Genomic DNA, 21,135 nt, shown 5'->3' with positions numbered 1-21,135 from the left:
AGGTCCTAATCGTCAAATTCGTAAAAATTGAAATATTGTATAATTCAAACAATAAAAAACAAAAGAAATAGTGAGTGAGTGACATCATCGACTCTCTCATTTGGATGTAACTGGCTCGTTCATATACATGTAACTATTGAAAATAAGCGAAACTTTGAAATGTCATAACTTTCTTATTTTACATCCGATTTTGATGAAATTTTCAGCATTGTGCTTGTCTTATTTTTCTCTATTGATTCAAATCAACATTTTTCTGAGGTGGACTTGACCTTTAAACATGGTGTTGTAGCGGTGTGCCTTTACACTAGGTTGTGCTGCACCAGCCCGAGTTTGCTCAATTTTGAGATTCTAGCCTGATCCGCCCTCTTCGCGATTAATCTCGAGATTCAAGAAACCCCGTCTCCACCATCGCAAGAAGAGCGAATCCTGCATCGATGCATTATGGTCTGACACCGTGAATAAATAATCTAGAGTGCGTCTGCACCTGTGAAATAGCGGCATAATTCATAAATAGCGCGCTATTTTGCAAATAATCCAAAGTTGACTTGGAATTGCAATCCAGCGAACTAGCGCGACAATTGCGCCTCCATTACAAATAATCTCAAGTGTTCAGATCGGGATAATTTGCCGGATAAGAAAAAGCATGCTAATTTGAAAACTCAGGCTGGTGCAAACGGCCTACTGAAAGGATGTCCCGTGCAGGAGGAGATTATATGAAGATTCACCTCTCTCCTATATACCCCTTTTATACTGCGCTTTTCACCGGCGAGGTTCACTGGCAAAGGGTAAGTGTCCAGTGCGAGAGGTACACAGGAGAACTTCTCCGCTTTAATGACATCAGAGGTCAAATTTCATAATCTCGGAATCCCGTAAACCGAGATTCCTTGCACTGAATGAATCAGATGGCTGATCAATCCATAGAGTAATAATACCCTCGAGCATACAGTTTCTTCATACTAAATGATAGCATCTTTTACATGTTATGCACTGAAATATTGAAACAGCCTGATCTTTTTGATGTTTTGCTTTAATCTTTGTAGATTACTTTTTAACTCCTTTTATAATTGATAAGTAGTGTTTACCATTTTGTTGTATGTATGTACCAGCTTGTTCAGCTTAGAAAGCTGTTTATCATCTCTACAACTTTGTATCAGTATATTAATTAGGTGTTCTTAATTTCTCTTGATATATTAATCGCTCTTTTGTCAACAATTTGGTAAATAACACTGTGTTGGTAAAAATAAATGACAAGAATGAAAACCCAATTCTAAAATCAGAGTTGTCAGAAATTCTAAAGCAGCTAGGGCTAAAGAGTAACATCGTACATGTATGCTATTTTATGAAATAAAAATTAAAAGCGTGCCTTCATTGAGCCCAGGAAGAGGTGTCAATGTGAAAGGGCATATTCTCCTCTTGGCTGGGGAAGTGAGGAATGCCCCCCCCCCCCGAGTTTGCCGGGGAGGGGGGAGGAAGTGAGGAATGACCCCCCGCCCCCTCGAGTTTGCCGGGGATGGGTAGGAAGAGGCCAGTATGAAAGGGGTGTTGTGAACACACTGCCTCCTACATTTGCCTCCTGATTTTCACAAAGAGGAGTATGCTCATAACAAACCATTCAACTCAATCATCATGAATTTGGCTGCCCAGACAAGAAATGAAAAATTGAAAGAGATATCGCCCAAGGAAAGGTGGAGGATGGATAGGTCTAGGAGGTAATAATGGGTACCCCATGTCAATGTCCATCACATGCTTTCCAGCTACACTAGCTGAATCACGCATTACTAACTTCTTATCCTGTGTTGGTATGAATTACAAGCAGGGCTTTCACTCTTAATCTCTATGAAACTAATAAAAGGCAGATAACTATAGGCGGTTTCAAACCGCCTCGATCACAAGAATCCCCGTTAAATTACGAGAACTTTTTAAGGCTAAAAAATACCCGTTAATTATTCCTGCATTCACACCGCCCCGAAACACATCCTTCGGGATAAGTTCCCGAAGTTACGAGCATGCGCAGTGTGGTCTGATAAGCAGGCAAGGCGGGAGATTCAAAATCACTAGCCCAGCAGCCACCCATGCCGCCGCGCCCAACGACACGCTGGGATAAAAGTTCCCGTAATTTGCTTTCACATCGCCAAAATACCTGCGACCTTGGAAAAATCCCCACGAAAGTTCTCGTAATTTCGCCAAGTACCTACTATTTAGCGGGTATTTTCTTTCGGGGAGATTACGTGTAGTTTGCTTTCACATTACCAAAATACCTGGTATTTTCTGATCGGGGTAAATTTCCCGATCAGAGAATACCTGGAACTGGCGAACTTCGAGGCGGTCTGAAACCACCTTTTGTGAGGATTTTTTTTTATACCTGAACTTATGAAGCAAGCAATGTGTGATTCACCCTGAACTTGATTTTTAATTGTATTCTCACAAATTTAATCTGCTGAAGTGTATGTCTATGTCTTTAATAAGCCTACAATTAGCATTGCAGGGGGGGGGGTTCTTATTTTTATTTGGCAACCAGTCAATTTGACTATTTTCGCCATAGTACATATCATATTATTAACGTTTGTTTTCTTAAAATGGAAAAAAGTAAAATTCAAATATTTCTTTTTCCTTTCTTTTTTCTTTTTCTTTTCTATGCTTTTTTTTCTTTTTTTTTTTTTAGGATACTAGGATTTAAAGTCGAGTAGGTGTGTCTCACAAATTAAAACCAGGGCTATTGCTAACAATTTGCTATATAGGCCTACTAGTATGCAAGCAGGATGGAGATGACAGAAAAAGAAATTAGGAAAATCACAGCTCCAATCCTACACCCGTACCGGAGTATGGGGAGTATGGGGAGTATTGCAATTAGATACTGCTTGAAGTCTCTATTCAGACTCTTTCTAACAATATTATTATGAATAGCTTTATAAATCATCAAGGTAAATATTAGTTTAGATCTCTTTCTGGATTGGTGTCAAACTGCTTGTCTTCGCTTCCTTAACCACTATCTTACAACGTGACTGAAGATACTTTGAAAAATAAACCCAAGGCAAACCTCAATAGCCTATTGTCATCTTCTGATATCCATTCATAGAATGTCATTGATGTGCTAAAGGAATGCAATCCTGCATACATTGACCTTCCTGACCTCTATTATCCCTTAGTGTTGTTTTGTGAATGGATCATCTTCCACCAAGTTAAAAAGGTTAAATTGCCAATTCGTCCACTCATCACATGGGCTATCTTCAATTAGTCTAGAATACCATTCCGTCCATCAACTATTAAACATTTCGTCTATTAACCATTTGGTCCAATAATCACTTCGTCTAATCACCAATTCATCTATGACCATTTCGTCTCATAACCAGTTGGTCTAATACCCATTTCATTTTCATTCATTTTGCCCAATGAACAGTTATTAAAGTCTAATTGGGCCAAATGGTATATGGACTAGATGGCCATTGGACAAACAACTTATTACACAAAATGATGAGTGGACGAAATGGCAATCAGACCATTGGGATAGTGGACAAACTGATGGTAGACCAAATGATAGCAGATGAGTAGGCAATCGGACGAATTGGCATTACCGGTAAACCATTCGAAAATAAACCAATAAAAATGCATTCCAACATGTAAACAGTCTACTTGATATTTACGCATGTAAACATTAGTATAGATAGGCCTAGATGTATATATACATGCAGGCCTATCCAAAAGAAGAATTTAGATTTTAGAATGACAAATAAAGGATGAATTTAGAATGAATTTGGGTTGGATTTGGAGTGGGGTTATTTGGAGGAATTTTGACTTAAAATCATAGTTTACATTTCACTCTGATTCATCCTTTCATATCGAGACTGAGTGAACTGTTTTTCTATAGAGATAATACAACATTCTCTGTAGTAGCATTTGACTGCCTATCATGTAATTAAGCTGTGGACAGGGGAAGAAGCTGTAGCAATAGCCAAGGGTTCTAATATTACGCCAAGCTGTTGTCACACTCAATATTAGAAAACTATTAGCAGTGAGAGTGCAGCTCCTATTCCATCTCTTGGATCATCCTATAGGCCTACTGCTATTGTTCAACCATTCCCCACCACACAGCTGCTGAACAGACTGAAACACCATAGAAGTGCATGCTGACATGTAGAAGTAATAGGCCTACAGTGAAGAACTTTTTTTAATTACTGAAATTCACTTTTAATACATGGATGAATGAATGAACTCTCAGAGAGTTAAAAAATAATTCATAATAAACGAGCAAATGAAAGATGAATAGTAAAATAAAACAAAATAATTAATGCATGGATCATGGATGGAAGAACCAGAGGATGAAATTAGCCCCGCAAAGTAGAAAGGAGCCCTGTAAATCCCCATTCATTGTTAAGTTAAAAGGGAAGTTTGTTGTAAAAATACCAGAAAAAATAATTAAAAATATCAGTAAAGATTTGAGGAAAATCCCTGAATAAAAATATTTGAATTTCAAGACTTATTTGTGAAGTCATATACATGTACCAGCAGCTGCCCTATGTGTTATATACCATGTAATAAAAAAAATGCATACATTCCAATTTTCTGATGGTTTGTGATGACTTAAAATTTACTTTTTTCAGAAACGGGTGTTAATTAATTTGTCTGTTGATAAACTATCAAAAGGTACAATAAAACCCATTTTAAACTTTTTGAGGAAATGATATTTCATTGATATTTTTAATCCACGATATATGTAGGAAGTTGATTGCATATCATACACACAAAAAAATCAATAATCTAATAACTCTTTAAATCTTTGATGGATTTTCCTCAAACCTTCACCTATATTAAAAGAAAAAAAATTCTGCTATTTTTACAATAAACGTTTTGCCAGGGTGAACTTCCAATTTAAAGCTTATTATTAAAGGCTGGAGATTTAGGCAGAAAGTTGTGAAAAGTAGCCGTCCCAAAATTCAAAAAGTAACTTTTGACCTCAGAAGAATGAATGAACGAACGACAAAACGAATGAATGTGAGGGATGAATAAATGTAAATGCCCCAAAAGAAAATACATTGTAGATACATGTAATTCGAAATTCAAACATGAAGACACTACTACCAAAATACTCATGGAAAATGTCTGTTTTATTGTGCTAGCAAAAGTAGCTTTCCATTCCCCCTCCAATGACGTGCAGACAGGATCTCATGTAAAAACCATATACATGTAACATCAAAATCATGACAACAATGACAATACAACTCTGATAATTTACAGGTAGACCTATGATTCGTCATCAAGTAACTATTCTTAATTGTCACTTTCATCACCAACTCAATGACAAGAAAGCATAGTGTAGATGGAATAAAACAATCAATCATAAGGAAGCCTTAAACCCCTCCAAACTCTAATAAAAATTCCAGCACCATATGTTGGAGGATGATCATTCATATATTTTGAAGGAAACTGTCACTTTCCAACTATTTTGTGAAACCAATGCACAGAACCCTACCCCTCAATCATAAAAGAAGTTTCACTTTGAATTTGGCTGAATGGAACAAAAGATGTTTTTCATCACCACTTCATCAAAGCAACCACATGCAATAAATCTCTGTGACTATACTCTACTCTGAGTACATGTAGCTCACCAACCATCCTTCCCTCCTCTCATCCATATGGATCCCACATTGCTTCAGATTCTCCTCCCCCCCCCCCCCCCAGAATATCTCTTTCTCAACTCTTTATTCTCTTCTTTTTACTACATTTCTCATTTAAAAAAAAACTTCATACATATAAATCTGTTTAATCTTAATTTCTAAATTACAAAATCTATATTGAAAGAATGGTATTGTCTACTACAGAACAAAGAGATAGCCTTGACAACTAACCAATAATTTATTCCAAATTACTCCCAACCCAACTTTCTGTTTCTCATTAAACCTAAAGACCAAGCTTTTGGAAACCAAGGATCAAAGAATTTATGAGCTCAATATTCTGAGTCACAAGGCTTTAGCTGGTCACTGGCATTTTCATCAGTGCACAATGTACATCCAAATATACAAAAGACAAATTATTTCGGAGAAACTTGTGAAACCTCAGCTTTTAATGGTCTTCAACATCAGGTTTTACACACTACCCTTTTAAAAGAACATTTGTCAGGCTTAACATGTAGGCCCTATTCACAAGTAGATCAAGAGTTTATTTCAGTCTGACAAAAAAATCTGACTAAAAACTGTATGAAATTCCTACAAAAACAAACTTATTCTAACAACAGACATAAGGTGGTTTCAAACCGCCTCGATCACAAGAATCCCTGTTAAATTACGAGAACTTTTTTAGGCTGAAAAATACCCATTAATTATTCCTGCATTCACACCGCCCTTAAACATACCCTTCAGGATAAGTTCCTGAAGTTACGAGCATGCGCATTATGGTCTGATAAGCAGGCAAGGCGCGAGAGTCAAAATCACTAGCCCAGCAGCCACCCACAGCTCCCGCGCCCAACGACACCCAAAGACACGCTGGGCGAAAAGTTCCCGTAATTTGCTTTCACATCGCCAAAATACCCGCAACCTCGGAAAAATCCCTGCGAAAGTTCTCGTAATTTCGCCAAGTACCTACTATTTAGCGGGTATTTTCTTTCGGGGAAATTACGCGTAGTTTGCTTTCACATTACCAAAATACCTGGTATTTTCTGATCGGGGTAAATTTCCCGATCAGAGAATACCTGGAACTGACGAACTTTGAGGCGGTCTGAAACCACCTATATGTTTTTAGAAGTGGGGAGATACAGAAATTCAATGCACTTTCGTACACATATAATAATAGGCCTAAATCACACTTTTCTGTGTAATGTAGGCCCCCCCCCCCTTAAAATGCATTAATAAATTCCCTTAATGAAAATACCTAAATTTATGTGAATAAATCTTTGATTATTTATACCAGGATGTATGAAATCTGGCAAAGAATTTAGTACAAGTACAAAATCCAGTATAACCTAAGAAAAACAAGTGGAATGCCTCTGGCCGTCTCACCTGCATCAGGTGGTTCAATATAGCAGCAGTACTGACTTTGAATACTACTCTAACTCGCACAAGATGTTCAGTGATACATGGTTACTCTTATGTCCACTTTTTATGAACTAGACCAATAAACTTACAGAGATATGATGGTTATTCAACAAAAAACCCCAACATGGCCAAAGTTCATTGACCTTACATGACCTTTGACCTTGATCATGTGACCTGAAACTGGAACAGGATGTTCAGTGATACTTGATTACTCTTATGTACAAGTTTCATGAATCAGATCCATAAACTTTCAAAGTTATGATGGTAATACAACAGATACACCCAATTCGGCCAAAGTTCATTGACCTTTGACCTTGGTCATGTGACCTGAAACGCGCACAGGATGTTCAGTGATACTTGATTACTCTAATGTCCAAGTTTAATGAACTAGACCAATAAACTTTCAAAGTTATGATGGTAATTCAACAGATACCCCCGATTTGGCCAAAGTTCATTGACCCTAAATGACCTTTGACCTTAATCATGAGACCTGAAACTTGCACAAAATGTTCAGTGATGCTTGATTACTATTATGTCCAAGTTTCATGAATCAGATCCATAAACTTTCAAAGTTATGATGGGAATTCAACAGATATCCCCAATTCGGCCAAAGTTCATTGACCCTAAATGACCTTTGACCTTGGTCATGTGACGTGAAACTCATGCAGGATGTTCAGTGATACTTGATTAACCTTATGTCCAAGTTTCATGAACTAGGTCCATATACTTTCTAAGTTAAGTTATTACATTTCAAAAACTTAACCTCAGGTTAAGATTTCGATGTTGATTCCGCCAACATGGTCTAAGTTCATTGACCCTAAATGACCTTTGACCTTGGTCATGTGACATGAAACTCTGACAGGATGTTCAGTAATACTTGATTAACCTTATGGCCAAGTTTTATTAACTAGGTCCATATACTTTCTAAGTTATGATGTCATTTTAAAAACTTAACCTCAGGTTAAGATTTGATGTTGACGCCGCCGCTGCCGCCGTCGGAAAAGCGGCGCGGGCCTATAGTCTCACTCTGCTTCGCAGGTGAGACAAAAAACTTCACATCAAATATCCTTATGGAAATTGGAATAGCAATCAGGCAAGACAAAATGTAGCCTGACAAGACATTATTCAAAGTTTGCATTAGTTACACCATGGACCTAATACCCCTTTCATATTGCCCTTTTCATTTTTCACCAGCGAACTTCGCCGGCGAACTTCTCCGCCTCGCATTCCTCACTTCACCGGCGAAGAAAAAAATGTACCCTTTCGCACTGACATTTCTTCCCCGGTGAAAGTCAACGGGCGATTGCAGAACAAAACGAAAGAAAATTGTAAACATTACTTCTTACCTTTTACAAAAAGGTATAAAAAAATAATTACAACACATTTTGGAAGTATTACGAGAAAAACAAACAATACCACCTTTGTTTTTATATTTTAGCGCATTTTATACATGTAAAAAGTGCTTTTAAATAAATATTGTTGGTAAAAAAAAATTATGTTCGAGGGTATCTACTTGGCCATAGCATTCAGCTGAGCTTGCAACTTATCGCGCGCGGAATCTCGGTACAGGGGACTTTGGGAGAGAAAAAAATTGACCTCTGACGTCATTAAACGAGGAGAAGTTCACCGGTTTGCTTTCATACTGGCTGTTTCACCGGTGAACTTCGCCGGTGAAAAGTTTCACCGGCGAACTTCACAGGTGAAGTTCTCTTGTGTACCTTTCATACTGGACACTTTCCCCTTTGCTGGCGAACTTCGCCGGTGAAAAGCGCAATATGAAAGGGGTATAAAAAAGGTGTACACTGCAAAACTCAAGCACCAACAACTCCACCATGAACCTATCAAGTGAGCAAAACAATATAATAAAATATCATGCTCACAACTTTTACAAGATAAAGATCTTTTGCTTGTACTAGTCACCTCTGCCTACCAATTTGTATTTTGATGAGGTCATTTGTGAGGTCACTAGCAGGGTTACAATGGCCTCAAGGGGACTATCCATCATCTCAACAACAAAAAATCCTTTTTTTCCAAGGCAGTGGGCCTACATGTATGGGGACTTGATTGGATGGGCTTATTAGAACTTCAAACTTTTGCTTTTATAACTATTTCCCCCATACTTCTTCACAAATTAAAAAAAAAACATTTTGATTTTTGTAATTTACTCCTTTTTCCTCTGATATCATCTTCAAACATTTAATATAAAAGTCAATTGCTTTTTTTTTCTTTTTCCTCATTTGCTTTCTTCTATCCCTCTATGTCCTGCTTGTCCTGCTTTCCCTTCTTCTTTTTCAGCTTTTTTCATATTTTTACCTCCATTTCCTTCTCCTTCTTCTAATTCTATTCCTTCAATTCTTTCCATATCTCATTCTCACAGTTCTTCATTATCTATACACTCAATTTAATTCTTCACTCATATTTTCTAACTTGAGCGTTTCATAAATCATAATCAAGGGTGAAAGCATCATTCTTAATCTTATATAGATTTCCAAGCTCTGACAGCAACAACTGTTTGTAACAGGCAAGCAGTATACAGACATCCTAGAAAGTTTGTTCTTTGTACTACAAGTAGGCTGCAAGGGACCAACTGGGAGTATTGCATTTTATATTGCAAACTGCTTGATATCCATGGCAACCAGACACATTGCAAATGTACCCATAAGATACTAGTCCATGCCATCTATCATCCATTCAGAGGTCAAGGGTCACCAGAGCACTATACAAATATGGGATGGATCCCATGGAATGTATTCTTTGTTCTCATTTCAAATTCATGAGGAATCCTGATTGGTTCAATCTTTGCATCATGCTAAGCCAATGAAAACCATCACTAAAAACCCTATATGCACTGTAAACTGCTAGCTCTTAGCCCGAAAGAAGAGAAGGCTCCGATGAAAGCGAAGAAAATATTGACTTTCCTTGCTCCACAAGGCAACTCTAACAGAACGACTCAACAAGATTATGATATAGAGGTTAATGCATTGACCAGTTAAGAGCATATCTAGTAATAATCCCCAAATATGATTCCAGCAGGGAAGCTTAAAAACAAGGCAAACATTTCTCCCTCTAGACCGGAATCAGGAGTAGGGTACTCAGCGGAACCCATATTTTTACAGCACTTCATCCCTTAGGGTTAAGTTTAGAACTCAAGAAAAATAAATTGATGTTTTCATAATTTAGATGATGGAAAGCAGTTTGAATGGCTTTGAAATGGGTGGGTGGCCTTTGACAGCCCAATTGAGTTTAGTCCTACCATGGACCTACATGTACATGTACTAGGACTTTCATTTCCCCTTAATATAGAGGCCTACACACAAATTGATTGAGAAAATTTAGAAAATGAATGTATTTTTCTTTTTTTTCTGTTATTAGAGTAGAACAAAATTAAAACACCCAATAATGTTATTAGAATCTGGAGACTCACATATCAAATAATTTGCAGACTTTCTTGGATTGTTAACACATTCTGTGGTCTAAATTATAAGAAATACAAGCCTCAATGGGATTGTATAGCCTGCCATAATACATAATATACTGAACAGGTGGATTATTACCTTAACTGTGCTTTATTCATTACCCACTTCTAAAATAATTGACAAATAATATAAAAAAATACCCACTTGAGATATAAACACTATAAAATCATTGATGAAACTGAAAGTTTCATCTTCAGAAAAAAAAATTGTTTGGAATTTTCATTGGGGTCAACAAGTAACATCAGGAACCCACTACAAAATACACACATGGGACTTAAGAAAGAGGCCTATAGTTCACAACCACCAGGAGTCTCACAACATGAACAATTATCTAGCAATCTATATCTCAAAAGGATATTAACATTTTGGGAGCATGTTGTGGTACCGATTTGATATTAAACTGACTATTGTTATAAGCTACTGAAATCCTTGCATCTGATTCGGTGAGAGGGGTCAGTAAGATTCACTGACAAATATCTTCTTGAAATGCTACCAAAAAATTCAAACATGAATAATATACATGTACATGTACCTTTATTTAGGAGTTGGTAACAATTTTTCTAAAAACAAAAATAAGATGAAATTTTATTAACTGCAAACATGCAAGTGAGAAAAAAACAGGGAGACAAGAAGAAACCATAACACAAAACACCCACTTCAATTGTGGCTCATATGGTTTTTAAACATGCATCTTACAAGAAAAGAGAGCGTAATCCTACATTTCAGTGAGCAGCTCGTGTTACAACCAATTTGTTTGGCACGTTTTTCACTGGCGCAATGAGGGTCAGTGCATTTTTCAAACACCTTCTCTTTCTATAGTGCATAGCTTAACGAAAAGAGAAGGCGACAATGGAATGCAGGGTCGGCAATTAATATCGGGCATGCTCTGTTGCTAATGTCAACAACTTGGACCATGTTGATTGGTTGACAGGAATTGGAAGACAATGTCTTGTATTAATATTAAATACCATACTGAATACATGTATTGAGGAGAATACAAGAAAGGAATCTACACACATATAACTGATACCCCTTTCATAAACCCAATTATGCGGCTAATAGCAGCATAATTTGGTCCTAAAATTGGAGGAGGACCAGAGTTATCCACATTATTTTGATGCTGCTATTATCCGCATAATAGCAGCATCGGGACAAGATTTTGAGTTTACGAATGCATTTCCAAATAATGCGGATAATTGCCATGGTGCGGTCACAAGGTCACCCTTTTCCAACGCAACCGCATCGGAGGGGGGTGTGCGGTTGCCATGACGATTATCCTCCCTTTTCAGGACGGGCGCTCGTAAAAATAGTGCGGATTATTTTCGGAGTTTATGAACGCAATTTTTATTGAATTATCCGCATTACTCTTAGGGGGCTAATTGGAGGATAGGTTTATGAAAGGGGTATAACACTCCTTACCCAGCTAACACATCATTCAGATCATAACTGTATTGACACTGATCTGAGAGAGCATGTTCTATTTCAGCAATAATACCAACTCCATGGTAATAGAAAGCATTTGAAAAGAATCTATGTCAAATATTATAATAAACCTGCATCATGCTAGGCATTATTTTGCTTGCTTTAATGAGAGATTACTTGTCCAACTAGAATGAAAACAAGCTAGTACACTATACAATATTGTACCAAGGTAACACCACTTCTTTGAGAAAAGGTTCTCTTGAGTGATCCAATGTGACTAGCATATTTTACCTTGAAGATTTTTTTTTAATGGCAAAATGTTGAATTTCAAGGAGAACAAAAGTTCCTAAAGTTAAACTGTCGTTTTTGAATATCATAATACATTGTAGGCACATCTAGTTTCACCAGATGTTGATACTTGTAGCTTGTTATTGTGTGAAGTAAATTTTGAATGGGTTTTCCAGAGATCTTCAACATTTTAAGAACATATGAGCATTAAATGTCTAGAATATGATCCTTCCCTAAAAACAAGCCACTTGCCCATCTTCAGACCCACTGGGCTATCATAACATATCTTACATTTTCGTCCTATGATGTTCTTGTTGATTCAGTCAACTTAGTTTTCTTGTGTTGTACAGTAGAGCTGCTCCTACCTACATGTATCTGTTCCCATCAACATTTTACAATCCTTCAAAATTGATAGGTCAAAATAATCAATGACCTAATGATTGGGAAATATTGATGAATAATGACAAAAATGACAATCATTGGTGAAAATGTACATGTGCCAAGAGTTTGTGTTGATTTCATTCTTTTTTTTGGGGGGGGATGGATGTACCACAAGGATAGTCAGTCACATACATGTATTTGATTAATCTGTGCATCGCTTTGCCTTGAGCAGATTGACTCAAATGCATCACCCTCAGTAATATTTTAAAAAATCCCCTTTTCATAAAAAAATATATTCATGGAGAATATTTACTTCAAATATGACATCCCCTTTTCCCATCCCCTTCATTAAAGAAAAAACTTTAATGGAGAATACTTACTTCAAATACTTGTGATGTACTGGTTTCTGCAGATTTCAATTCTGATCATATGGTCATCTAATCACAATCAATTCATAATTTGTTTCTCACTACTGACTAGATGCAATCTGAACAATAACTACAACAGTCTAATTTCAGCAAGTGCTTTTATAACAAGGTGATGACAGTGCTCTGAGAGTCAAGTGTGTTTTCAATCAAGAACTATTTTGGTATTAGACTATGAGAAGAGGAAGAGATGCTGTGAACTTCGTTTTAAAAAGTGGGAAAAGAATACAGACAGAGGGGAGACATATCATTCACATTCTTTCCTGTTATGTTTCACATATTATTATTTCTATCATTTCATTAAAAAAGTTGTACACCAAGTAAGCCTACATGCACACTACAGCTCATTTTTTGTAAATCCCAAAATGACTTCCTGTTGGACAAAATGAATTGGATGGAAATTAATTTACAGATGTTCATAATATTAATCAATATAAAGATAAAGAATCAGTGACGTCTTTGAAAAATTAATTTTGTATCTAACTACTACATGCACTAGGTCTACCCTTTCAGAGAGTTTCTATAAACTCACTATGAACCAGTCCTTGTAAAATTCAGTTTTAAAATGTTGATTCATCCAATTAGGCTCATGTCATATCACATAAATTAGGAAATCAAAGCTCTAATGTATAAATACATTCATTATAGGGCCTACATTCATTATTGAAAACTAAAAATCTAAATATTCTGTAATCTGAAGACCCACACTCATGTTTTAGGTAGCCTCTCTAGCTTGAAATTGGCAGGGGATTTGGTTGCAAAAAGGTTCAGAAGCTGCTGGCCAACAACACTTCATGCTGTTCTCCAAATTAGTTTGTTATGCATGGGGTCTGTAATAATTGAATGTTTGCATCCAAGTTTGAAAATTAGTACCAAATGTGGTGTCAAACTAAGGCTGGAGAGTTGGGATGAACAAATTAATTGGTCTGATATAGGATATCAGTAAAATTCTCTGATCTATAAGGCTAGAAATCCATATGATGACGGCATGGAGACTGACTGGTATCAAAAGAGTTTAAATACAAATCTAAAGGGGGGGGGGGGGGGTACTACTACTCGTTTTGTTGTAAATTCATTCCATTTTTTACAGTTGAAATATTGCATCTTTCAATGAACAAAGGAAATAACAAAGCCTGATATAGTACATGGGTCAATAAATGATAATCTCTCAAACCAGTTGGACAATGTAAGAAAGAAGCCATACAATATCACTGGCCAGTCTATTATTTCAATGTGCAAGAAACCATACATAATGCTGTTCCTAGCTCAGGGGCCCCATTGTAGAAAGAGTTGCAATCAATCGCAACTCTAAAAACCATGCGTAACTCAATTTTCTACCAATCAACAGCACGCAAAATAGGGACCTGCGGTTGATTTTTTTACTTGCGTTGAAATGCAACTCTTTCTGCAACAGACCCCTGGTGTGTAACATACTACAGAATACAATTACAGAATTTATATCATTTCTTGCACTGATCATAAAGCTACATGTGTAATACAGATCTATCAAATATACTACATGTACCTTTATCAGTTTACACAGCATATCATATAGGCCCATACATGTACATACAGAGTGCTACAAAGCATGTCTGTAGCAGGGGTTCCAAAAAGCGGATTTATTTTATAAGCTCCCCAGCTGGAGTTTCAACCGTCCAAGGACTCTGGAGGGACCCAGTTTTTTTCAAAATTATTGCAAACAGTGACTTTCAAGCCGAGAGTGATGAATGAATGCACACAAACACTGCAGGTGCATGTGTATCTAGTCACCATCCATGAATGATTACTCACAATGAATTCATGTTTTACTATTTATGGATGATTAGTTCTATCTTTGCATTATTTCCTTATGTAGGCACACAGTTTACATTTAGGCCTAATATAATATTCATAAGGACAAATCCAATGCAACAAGTTTATTTGAATAAAAAGAGACAAAAATCCATCAAACACTGAAAATTTCATCTTCAAAATAAAAACTTAAATATAAAAAGTTTCACTTAATTTCACAAAACACATCCTGATCAGTATGCAATGAGGAGACTGATGACATCATCCACTCACTATTTCTTTTGTATTTTATTATATAAAATATGAAATATTCAAATCCGGTAAGCGAAACTTTAAAACATAACTTTCTTATTTATCATCCCATTTTGATGATATTTTCTGTTTTATATGTTTCATTGTTTTGTATTGATTCAAATCAACATTTTTCTGGGGTGAACTTGACCATTATTATACTGCACATACATGAACAGGGTACATGTAGTATATCATTTTTTAGTTTAAAATATACTTTTCAGTTTTATAATACTGAAGGAGTTTAATTCATAATTAGGGTCTTTTATACTGAACCATGAAATCCTCAAAATTAATGGTGGGGCCTACCCTTTAAAGGGTCGTATATCATTGTTCAAACTATACAAAGAGTTTTTCATTCAATCATTAGGTGGTTTCAGACCGCCTCGAAGTTCGTCAATTCCAGGTATTCTCTGATCGGGAAATTTACCCCGATCAGAAAATACCAGGTATTTTGGTAATGTGAAAGCAAACTACGCGTAATATCCCCGAAAGAAAATACCCGCTAAATAGTAGGTACTTGACGAAATTACGAGAACTTTCGCGGGGATTTTCCCAAGGTCGCAGGTATTTTGGCGATGTGAAAGCAAATTACGGGAACTTTTAGCCCAGCGTGTCGATGGGTGCGGCACCATGGGTGGCTGCTGGGCTAGTGATTTTGAAGACCGCGCTTTGCCTGCTTATCAGACCATACTGCGCATGCTCGTAACTTCAGGAACTTATCCCGAAGGGTATGTTTCAGGGCGGTGTGAATGCAGGAATAATTAATGGGTATTTTTCATCCTAAAAAAGTTCTCGTAATTTAACTGGGATTCTTGTGATCGAGGCGGTTTGAAACCACCTATTGAGAATGATCCTGTCATCATGTTACTGTTGGATCAGTTCCACATGATCAAACTCAAAGGACCAGAAAACGAACGTTTAATACATTGTGATTTTTCAAGCAAAGATACATGTATATACTCCGTGGAAAGGCTACATGATGATGTTATTTGTTGCAGATTATGTTTTATGAAAATGCCAGACTAATCCTTACTTTAGAAATCAACAAGCCATTCAAATAATGCAAACGAATTTTAAATAATTCAAATAAATGCAAACAAGAACTGCAGCCAATTTTTCATGAATATGATGCTGAAAGATAGAGGCCCACATGTTATAGTTTACTACTAATCTGATCACAAAATAATGACTAACAAAAATAATAATGTGTACATAACTGTAGGCCTACACCAAGGCTCCACATTAACTTTTTTTGGTGGTGGCCCGTTCGGGCCACCAAAACCTTCAAATAATTTTTTTTGGTGGCCCATTAGTAAAGTTTGGTGGCCCGAAAAATATAAAGAAAAACATTAATTAAAAATGAATAAAACAAACTGAAATATTCTGCAGTCACTACCACGTACCACTATTCTTTGTACATCTTGTATGTAAATTGTGCTTGCTGTCATTTTACTTTGCTTATTTTGTGGTAATATATAAATTGTTCTATCATTGTGAATATGAAATGATTGAAAGAGAATAAAAGAATTGTATTGCTCCCAGGTTGTGTGGACTATTAATCTCCGTATAGACACACACTCATAATGGTAAAGTAAATAAATAGTGCATAAAGCAAACTCAGATTGATTTACAAAACAATGATTATTCCTTCCTTTTTGATCGTAAAACCTAGATTACATGTATGCAGGCCCCAAATCCAGTTTATTTTCTCTTTTCCAGCATATTATAGCAGGAGAAAATCACAGAAAATATGCTGCAGAATTAGAACAATGTATAACAGGGGGAAATAAACAAAAATAATTTTTAGAATAGTATATTGAAAATTTTTTGGTAAAAATGAATAAGTGAAATAAGAAAAATAAAAAAATGAAGTAACAAAAAACAAAGAACAGGAAAAAAAAATTGAAAAAAACAAAATGTAAGAAAAATGAATAAGACAAAATTATCAGAAAAAATGGGGGAAATTATTATTATTATTCAGTAGAAACATGTTCTTTAATCAGGCATATTCAATGGGAAGGGGTATAAATGGTTTTATCACTGTAAAAAAAAATGACAGAAAAAATAAGAAAACGGCAAGTTATCTGGAAAAAACAGTGAGAAAATTCCTTCCCTATATTTGACAAAATGATGGAAAAAATTCACATTTCATATCAATAAAATGCCTTCCCAAAGTATTTACTTCCTTAAGAGTGGTTTAAGAAGTCATTTATAAACAAATAGGAAAGAAGCTGTCTATTCAAGACAGCTTCGAAAATAAACCAAATATCAACATACATACAAATGCACATGTGGGACTGTGATGTACTCACCTATGTGTATTAATGCATTTGGAAATCGGTCTTTTTGAGTCAAAAGAGAGGTCATAATTCCTCCTTTTAATGCTTGCAAATTATCAGGTTTCAGTAATATGGACTGTAGAAGGGCATTTCATTGGTGTAAAATGTGACTTTGACGTAGATTTTCAAAGTTCTGGGGAAGATTTCTTAGTAACATTTCGCATCGCAGCTCCCCGAGTCTGAATATTCTGCTAGCGCACAGCCAGCTGCAGTGGTTTCACGCATGCAAAGCTCAGCCAGACAGCCGGCACGGCCGGCCGGCTAAATAATAGTTACTGTATGCTAGCGGTAGGCCTACATACGTACTGTCATGACTGTGCAATCTTTGTGTGTGTGTATTTGTGTGTAGATTAACAAAAAAGGCGCATGACGAATTGACTTGCAATATGAACTATAGAAAGTTGATAAATGCATGCAAAATCGGGAGAAAAATTGCGCTACTTTGAAAATTATTGATTGCCCGATTCGGGCCACCAAAACTTAACATTTTTTCAATAATGGTTGCCCGAGATGAATTTTTGGTGGCCCCGGGCCACCGGGCCACCGCTAATGTCGAGCCTTGCCTACACTGTGCGTGTCTAGATGTAGCAGACCTACCATAATGTCACAAAAAGAGAACCCTTTTGTAATTGTTCAAATGTGTTAAAAAATAATAGATTTGCATCAAATTTCAAGGCACTGGCCAAAACTCAAAAGCAGACAAATCTGAGCATTCAAAAACTGACATTGGTGTCACTAAAGATAATGAATTCAAATATTATATTCTAGAAAGTTTTCTACAGGTATATTCAAATTAAAATGGAACTGAGTCATTTCATTAAGAAAAACAAATGCAAAATTTCTAAACAAATTTAATTATCATCCAATCAGGTTGAAGGATTTCAGTAGCTTATAACTGTTATTTGTTCTGACAAGTTTTATGAAACAGACCCCTGATTTCTTCCCATCATGTTTCTTTGTTTCTGAAGAGAGTACAGTATTCCACAAAGGGTAGTGTTACTTGACAAACATGGGATTTAAGATGGATAATGGATCCAAAATAAGAAAACAAGATACATCATTCAAGTGTAACAATAACCAGTCCTTAGCAAAGCTTTAGCAAGAATTAAGAAACCAGTCATTCCATGTAAGAAGGCTGGATGAATGAACACAGATGATTCAATTTTGGTGAGGTTTAATTAAACTTGAATAGCCTACAGCTATATGTACATGCTTGAAGAAACAGAAAGTTCTTGTGACTGTGTTTTGTAAAGAAAGGATCGATTGGGTGGTGAAAAGGACAGATGAGCACTGATTTTTGGTTGGTTAACAGTTACTTTGAAGGCTTCAAAAGAGACAAAGGTCAGATTAGTGTTGGGGGATTGAAGGAGATTGCTTTTGTGGTTGGGGGCTGTAGGGATGAATGCTACACTTTGCTGACTTCTTTTTATCTCCATGCTAGGCTGGACATTGATAGAAGTTTTAGTAAAGCTTTACAGTTATATTCTTTGAATGAAACTGCAAGGTGCTGACAAGAGTTTTTCAAAGATGTGCTTTCAATGATAACAAGACAGAGCTTATAGTGATTTATACTAGGCCTATAGATCTTGAAAGCAGAGTTCCATGGATATACAATAGTTCAAATGCTTTTACTGTGAATATACAGCTTTTCATTAATTTATACTTTTGTTTCTCAGCCAAATTTGCTGAGCCGCAAGATGCCAGCCAGACCAAGTGAATGTTTAAGTGTTTTGCTTTTAATTGTCAAAATTCACTAATATCAGGTCTAATTTTATTGGAATCAAACACCATTATTATCAACTCATGGTTTTAATTGGTTTTCTTTCTTAACACAGAATAGAGAAAAAGATTCTTTACAAATATTCTCATAACTTTGGTTTGAAATTGGGGTCTTGTTCAAGAAGTCAAAAGAAATGATGATAGCATATTGGTAGTCCTAACTGATGTAATGAAGGCTTTTATCTCATCATAACATATAGGCCTAGACCATAATTTTTTTTAAATTCTAATTCCTAATAATTTGAACATCGGTTTTTGTTTGGGTTGGTTGTCATTCAATGACCAATATTCTTTCATCATCCAATCATAAATGTTCGACCTTAATAGCAGTAGGGTATTCAGCAATAGTTTGCACATTTTACCCATTTCACAGGATTGGCTTTACAAAAAAATTATATTCAACATTCATACAGAGCTCAGGCCTACTGCAATGTTATTCATGCTACTACCTCTGCCTTCATAGCACGGCCACTGACCTTCAAGGAATTCAAGGAATTTACTTCTTACTAGTTACCTACACCTGGGTGAAGAGTAGTAAACTCAGGAAGGCAACTCAACTTTATTAGGCCTACACAACCACAGGTTTTACAAACCCATCCTAAACAAGTTTTATCCATTGGTCAAATCTATACCCTATTCAAGTATTTTTACATGCATTTGGACAATTTTGCCCCCTAAACAAGTATAACCTGTAAAAAAATACATGTTTTACCTTACAACCATAATCTTTTGGCCTGATTTTGGTAATTTTAAAGTACATCATGTATGTGATGTGCCATAATCGGACCCTTTCTACACATTTTTTTGTACAGCAATATAACTGAGTGGTCCCCCACGATGGCAAATGTATTTTATGTAAACGCAATGCCAAAGGATGCAAGCAAGTTGGGATTCGAACCCCGGACCTTGCCCTTCAAATTCCAGAGACTTATCAACTGAGCCACATGCCACAACTCCTCTACCTTTATTTGTGAGCCCAATTCACATTCTGATTTAAAAGATCCAACATTAGACTGAGAACACCTCATTTCAATTCGACTTTCGAATCTTTTACTTGTCTCACAAAAATCAAACGTCTTAAAGAGGTGGATCGTGAATTCAAATTCAGTGCACACAATAATGATTGCAATCAATGCAATTTACTTGCAACTACAACAAGACTAGATTCCAGATCTACTTCCACGTTACACACTGTTTCGGAGGAGTTTTTTTTTAGTTTCTTTTTTTGGGGGGGGGGCCTCCTACATGTACGTGCTCCTCCTGTTAAGGGAGGGGATACTGCGAAGCCAGACGAAGCCTCAGCAGAGCACATCCTGTTCAAAACAGACTGGATCTAGCTAGATCTGTCTAACTAACCTTTAGTTTACTTCACAATCCACAACATCAAACTTGCCTAAGCCCAATCGTGGCAACGTTATTTTTTTTTCCTGTGGTTGATAATATTCATAATGTTCACAATTGCAATAAGCTCAAAATCCCGATTACCGGTATTTATTTTCACAACGCTTCCTTTCCAAACGTCTAACTACAACGTACTACTAGGCAGCCGGCAGCAGCACGAGCAAGATTGTTTACGAGAAAACAGCCGTAACTTACCCGTTGGGTTCTGTGCAATGGTCGGCACTCCAGCTAAAATAAACGATGCGATAATCACGCAGATGACAGCCATTTCTGGGGAAAATCAATTTATGAAGCTCATGACATCCCTTTTCAAATATACTAGTTCAAGTTATCATTTGGTAGCATTATGACATCTTTAATCTGCTTGTCTGGCCATCTGGAGTGTATGTAGATCATAATATTACTAACTTTCTTCAGGGATACAGTATCATGGGTACCTTGTCAACTCGTACCGTAATAATCCGCACAAGTTTTAAATTCAATGAATTGCATGCACCAGTCGCGTAACGCGTAT

At 36.4% G+C, this 21,135-nt stretch overlaps 1 protein-coding gene across 1 annotated transcript in view; it reads right to left on the bottom strand.

Annotated features, from left to right (window-relative positions):
• Positions 1 to 20,889, bottom strand: part of LOC121420604 (protein turtle homolog A-like) — an 83,322-nt gene extending 62,433 nt beyond the window's left edge. The window contains exon 1 of the mRNA XM_041615266.1: positions 20,817 to 20,889. Within this exon, the coding sequence (XP_041471200.1) occupies positions 20,817 to 20,889 (73 nt within the window). The remainder of the gene's footprint in view (positions 1 to 20,816) is intronic.
• Between the last annotated feature and the right edge of the window lie 246 nt (positions 20,890 to 21,135).

This window comes from Lytechinus variegatus, chromosome 8, assembly GCF_018143015.1.
Source record: "Lytechinus variegatus isolate NC3 chromosome 8, Lvar_3.0, whole genome shotgun sequence".
NCBI classification, from domain to species: Eukaryota; Metazoa; Echinodermata; class Echinoidea; order Temnopleuroida; family Toxopneustidae; genus Lytechinus; species Lytechinus variegatus.
Note: the sequence above shows the minus strand (reverse complement) of the source record. Positions and strands in the feature narration are given on the sequence as shown.